This window comes from Monodelphis domestica, chromosome 8 (genome assembly GCF_027887165.1).
Source record: "Monodelphis domestica isolate mMonDom1 chromosome 8, mMonDom1.pri, whole genome shotgun sequence".
In the NCBI taxonomy this organism is placed as follows: Eukaryota; Metazoa; Chordata; class Mammalia; order Didelphimorphia; family Didelphidae; genus Monodelphis; species Monodelphis domestica.
Window position 1 is genome coordinate 159469302 of NC_077234.1, and position 5770 is coordinate 159475071.

Sequence of the window (5770 nt, forward strand, 5' to 3'; positions counted from 1 at the left end):
TATCTTCTTTCCTATTCACGATTAAAAATGTGATAAATCAGGTTTTTGGCTCTGAATAACAATGGCTTGATTTAGATTTCCTAGCAAATCTATTCAAAAGTGAAACAAAGGCTGCCTTTGGAGGATACCTTACACTTCACCTGGACCAGGCACATAAGGGCAATTCAGATAAAAATCTTGTTAGTAACTCAACAAGAAATAGAGGATTTTCTCTTTTCCCTGCTTCAGGCTTTATTTAAACTCTTTGTTCAAAAATGAACAGAGTGGTAGTAGGATTCTAATTTACAGATATAGTTTAGAGCCTAATATTAAATTAGAAGATCACACAAGAAAACCATTTACACTTAAATGTTAAAACCAATACTTAAGCTTTTTTAAACTTTATATTACATAAAGCCAAAATGAAACTAAATACATGTTAGCCAGTTTCATTCACAAACAGTCAAAATATACACATTACAAAAGTAAACAAAAAAGTATAAACGAGAAAGCCTCTTCTCTAAAATGTGTTTTATCATCATCTGCAATTGCTGGTGCTCTAAAAATAAGCTAATCAGGTGGGGAACTCCAAAGCACATTGAAACACTCCAAATTTGGCAGATAAAGGCTATTAGAAAATGAGAATAGACATCTGTCAAAACAATGCTATTTTTCAGTTCTGCTAAATAATAAATATATAATTATCACTCAGACAAAAAGTCTGATTTAACCTCACATCAAATTGCGATCCTGAAATGGTCCCGCAATTATTAAAAATTGACTTTGAAATTCGATCAAAATGTTTTGAGTCTAAAACTGACTCATATTTAGGACAACGTAAATAACACATTTTCAATCAAAGACCTAACGTTTCCACGGACATGTACAAATTTACAGTCTTAAATTGAAACTTAATGGTAATGGAAAAATTGGAGCCGTCCTCCCTTCCCACCCACCCCCTTTGAGTTGTGACTGGAGTCCAAAAAAGTGAACTAAAGAAGTCTTACAGTATGTTAAAAACACACACCAAAACAAACACACAAACAAAAACAAAAACCCAAAGATCCAGTTGACAACCCTCTAACTTACATACTATTTCTTTTTCTGTTTCCTGTTCCAATTTGCATAGGGCTTGGTAAACAAAGGAAACAGCGATCATTTCATATACAAATGCCAGATTTGTGTCCATCACCTGTCAAGAATGGATCTTGTTTGGGTGTTCTGCTAGTTGGAAGGGAAAAGACATTTGAAGAGTTCAAGGAAACAAGGTAGCCCAGAGCAACACAGCTCCGCGAAACCAGTAACAAAGCAGCTTTCCCAGGGAGGTCAGAAAGCAATTTCAGGTGGAAATTTGAAGAGTGCATGCAACGTTGAGCAGAAGTAATAGAGAAAGGAAGAAAATAAGCAAGGAAAAAAAGAAAACAAAGGTAAATCAACTTTTAAAGAAGTTGTTTTTCTTAACCCCTATGGGCAAAACGCAACAGGTACATAAGTGCAAAGCAGGCACCACTGATGTTCGAAAAATAACCGCCCCTCAGGAAAAGTTTGCGGTAGAAGTGACGGTCTGAAATGATCTTGTAAACAAACAACCATACGCACGCTCATACACATTTCTCATTCGCGCCATCACTTTCATCTTTGATTCGGGAACCTATACATATGATATACGGATATATACAGACAATCACAATAAAGAGGAAAAGGGAGGAGGACAAATACTCATACCTATACATATGTACATGCGCGGCTGTATAGTTGAGACATTATTTAAGCCACCCCCTATTTGTACAGATATTTACACACGTTTGTAGCTGCTGCTGCACCCCGCGCTGGGTCATAACGCCGCGGCGTAGGCTGCAGGGTAAGGGTCCAGCTGAGGTTTGCCCATGCCAGGCAACAGGATGTAGGCGAGAGGCGGCTGGAGTCCCGGGCTTGGCCAGGCGCTGCAGTTGCACGGGATCATGTAGCCCGGGTTGCCGGGGCTAGGGTGCGAGTGCGTGTGCCCCCCGGCGGCGGCGGCGGCTGCTGCAGCTGCGGCTGCGGCCCCGTGGAAGGCACCGGCGCCGGCCGTCGGGTAGCCCAGCGAGGACGCATAGGGGAGCCCCGAGGAGGACGAGGAGATCTCTGCCATTTTAGAGCCCAGGTCCAGCAAAGAGTAGGGGCTGCTGGCTGCGGCGGCCGCAGCCGCTGCAGCTGCTGCGGCAGACTGAGGGAAGAAAACGCGCGCGGCGGCTGCGGCCGCGGCGGCCGCGGCTTTCTCCGGGTTGGCGAGCAAGGACTCGGGTACTAACCCACCCCCGGCGCCCCCGTGCAGCCCGCCCCCCGCCTTCAGCCCGTGGTGCTCCGGGTCCCCCACACCACCCAGGCCGTAGGGCACGGGGAAGGCGAACTTGTCCTTTTTGAGCAGGGTCTTGGGCTTTCGGCGCGGTCGGTACTTGTAGTCGGGATGCTCCTTCATGTGCATGGCCCGCAAGCGCTTCGCCTCATCTATGAAGGGTCGCTTCTCCGACTCCGTGAGCAGTTTCCACTCCGCTCCCAGCCGCTTGCTAATTTCTGAGTTGTGCATCTTGGGGTTCTCCTGGGCCATTTTGCGCCGCTGGGCCCGGGACCACACCATGAAGGCGTTCATGGGCCGCTTGACGTGGTCCACCGGCTTGGACATGCTCTCCGCCTGCAGCGGCTGCAGCCCGCAGCCGGCCCCCCCGCACTGCCGGCTGCTGCCGCTGCCGCCGCCGGGTCCCTCGCCCCCGCCGCCTCCGCCCTCGGCCCGGAGAAAATCAATGTTGGCTGTTCGAGTGAAACCAGACCAGGCGCTGTAGCAGCGGGAAACTTCGATGACCTTCTCGGCCCGGTGGCTCCCGGGTCCAGGAGGAGAAGGAGGGGAGAAGCAAGGGGAGGAGGGATCCCAAACCAGAGACACTGCTCCGCGGCCCCAGAGGTCCCCCTGACTCGGGACCAAGCTGTCTGGAATATATCCTCCCAGGAGTGATAATTTATCAGATAGTCCCCCACCTCGAGGTGGTGCAACTTTCGTTTTGTTCTCGCTAGTCGTTTTTCTTCGTTCTTCGCTGGTGCCTGCCGTTGGGCACTGATTTTTTTCACCCCTCTTTAATCTTTTTTCTTTCTTTAAAATCAGCTACGAAAGTTGCGCCCTGGAAATCTCCACGAAGTTCAGTGGCTATTACCGCGGCTGAGAATAGGAAAATGCCAAATGGGGGCTTTCTGCTTCAGAAGTGTTGGGGTCTTTCTCGTTGGCTTTCTCATTTGACAGCAGCCGATGAGGATGCTGGGTGTGGGAGGCGGCACGGTGTGTGTGGGTGGGTGGATGTCAAGGGCAGCCCAGTTAAGTCTTGGCTTGCCACTCCAAAGCAGACCTCAGCAATAAGTATACAAATAAAAACAAAATAGTCACGGTCAGCCCTCTTCTACCACAGGGGATGGGTAAAAAGGAACCTAAAATCCTGAGTAGTCCCAGGGCCAGCAGGCTGGAAAGTGGAGGGAGCTGTCCGCTTTCAGTCCCACCGCTCAAAGCTGAGGCAGCTGCTACCTCTTTCGGTCTCCGGGCTATGGGATGGGATGGGGGAATGAGGAAGAGAAAGAAAGATAGAAGAGAGCTTCGGCCAGGAGAACGGGGATCGCTCTTTGGCGGGATCTCACATTAAATTCTCTTCCTTGGGAAAGGCGCCGCTGTTTGCTTTCTCTCCGGACATGCTGGCTAGGTTGCTTCGCTCCCTGGGGGTAAGAAGTTGGGAGTCGGTCTTTCCGTTCCACTCTCACTCTCTCACCTCCTCGGTTACCTGCCCCCAGAAAGACCCCGCGTCCCACTTCCAACAGGAGACTGGGGTTTCACGCTTTCTTTCTTTGCTGCTGCTCCTCGCCTTGGAAGCACCGCCAATTCCCGGACTCCCGCAGTTGTTCTGGAGCAGGGCGCCGCGCCCAGTCCGGAGGAATCCAAGCTTCGAGTCCCTCCTTTTTCACTCTCTCGCGCTGCCTTGCCGGGGACTTGCCACAACTAACTTCACCCAAGTTTCCCCTCCACCTCTGCGCCGGCGCCGCCAAAGCTGCTTGTCTCTCGGTGACTCTTCTCGGAGCGTGTCTGTGAGAGTGTGTGCGCGTCTGGGTGAGTGAGTGCGCGCGCGCCCTGGCGAAGTCTATCTCTCAGGCCTGGGAGCTGCGGAGGGGAGGGGAGGGGGCTGGTGATGGAGGGGACTTAATTAAAACACTCAACCACCTCAGTTATAAAAGTCCGCACTGGGGATTCCCCCCCTCCCCCATCCGTCCCCCCCACCCCCCTCCGAAGTAGGCTCAGAGCTGTAGCTTCTCCTTTTAGGCTGTCCCTATTTCCCGTCCCCACGGCCCGCTGGAACAAACTAAAAAGATTTCAGGTGGTTAGTACTTGGCTCCGCGTGCGTATGTGCATTGAGCTGGCTATATGTTTGCATGTACAGTTGTGTGGGTGAGTGTGTGTATATCTGTGTGCATGCGGAGGAGGTGGAGCCCAGAGCTTGGTGAGAAGGAGGGAGGCGGGACTAGCGGAGCCTCCCCCCCCTTCCCCTTCCCCCTCCCCAGGACTTTGAATTAAACAGGATTCCCTCCTCCTCGCACACGCAGTCCTCTCCCCCCACCCCTTACCACAGCTATTCCAGGTTTGTGAGAGTGGAGGGATTTGAGCTCGGCGATGAGTCTGCGCACTGCTTCCTTTTCACCACAACTGGTGTCAATCCTGCCTGGCTGGGGAGCCTGTCCGGGAAACCTCCAGCTTTTCTCATAGCCCTTTCGGCTCCTGCTGCCCCTACCAGGAGAATGAGGAAGGCGGACAGGAAGAGTTAGGAGGCTAAGAAACCACTTGAGAGGAGGGTTAGGATTGGGGAATCAAGGGATCCTTGGTTTCCTTGAAAATATCTCCCCCCCCCCCCCCCCCGCAAGAAAATCATCCTTCTCTTTAGGTAATCCAGCTGTTAAACTTCTGCAGATGCTTCTCTTAGGATGCTCCCAGTCAGGGTTATTGGTGGGGAAAATAGCTCCTAAAGCCGTGAGTGCTCTTGGCAAAACTTTCTTCTGCAAATCAGTCCAGGCTGAAAGTAGGCACCATAATCACTCTATAAATCCATGTTTGTTATTTTTTTAACCAAGTATTTGGGGCCCTGTACTAGTTTTAAAAAGCACATAATAGACTTGCAGTAATTAACATAAACGTACAGGTAGGCAGTGAACAAAATCGGTAGCAAAGCAGAAGTAAGACAGTGTTAAGTTGGAGGGGTGAGAGCAGGAGATGTAAAACAAATCACTTTGGTAGAAGTTTCTGAACTTTTAAACAACACTGTCCCTTAGAAGTCCCTCCACTTTTTCCTTAAAAAATGACAGGATAAAAAAAATTTTTTTAAAGTTGCCTGTTTTTGTTTGCATATTTTCTTCACTTCTTGGTATGCTGCTGCACACTTATAACACGATCTGTTTGAGGGCTTTGTTAACAAGTTGGCCTGTCAGTCAGGGAGAACTTGCTTGCCTTGTTTCTTTGGCACATTGGTTTTGACCTAACTTTGTGGTATGTGGAAGAAGGAACTCCTATAAACTGTTAACTCTTTAATTTGTTAACATAAGATTTATGCTGCATACAAAAAGATTCCTTCATTATGATTACACACTTAAAGAAAATCTAGATCTCTTTTCAAAATGATTTAAAGTTGGACTTGTTTCTGAACTAATTTCAAAGAAGGGAATTAGAATTGATGCCTTTATTCTGAACAGTCCATTCACTTCTTTCCAGCTGAATTTAGGAAAGGATATCAGG

At 49.1% G+C, this 5770-nt stretch overlaps 1 protein-coding gene across 1 annotated transcript in view; it reads right to left on the minus strand.

Moving 5' to 3' along the window:
* The window catches only part of SOX21 (SRY-box transcription factor 21), a 29344-nt gene extending 24894 nt beyond the window's left edge, over nucleotides 1–4450 (minus strand). The window contains exon 1 of the mRNA XM_007501393.3: nucleotides 1783–4450. Within this exon, the coding sequence (XP_007501455.1) occupies nucleotides 1814–2641 (828 nt within the window). The 5' untranslated portion in view covers nucleotides 2642–4450 and the 3' untranslated portion in view covers nucleotides 1783–1813. The remainder of the gene's footprint in view (nucleotides 1–1782) is intronic.
* Nucleotides 4451–5770: the final 1320 nt, after the last annotated feature.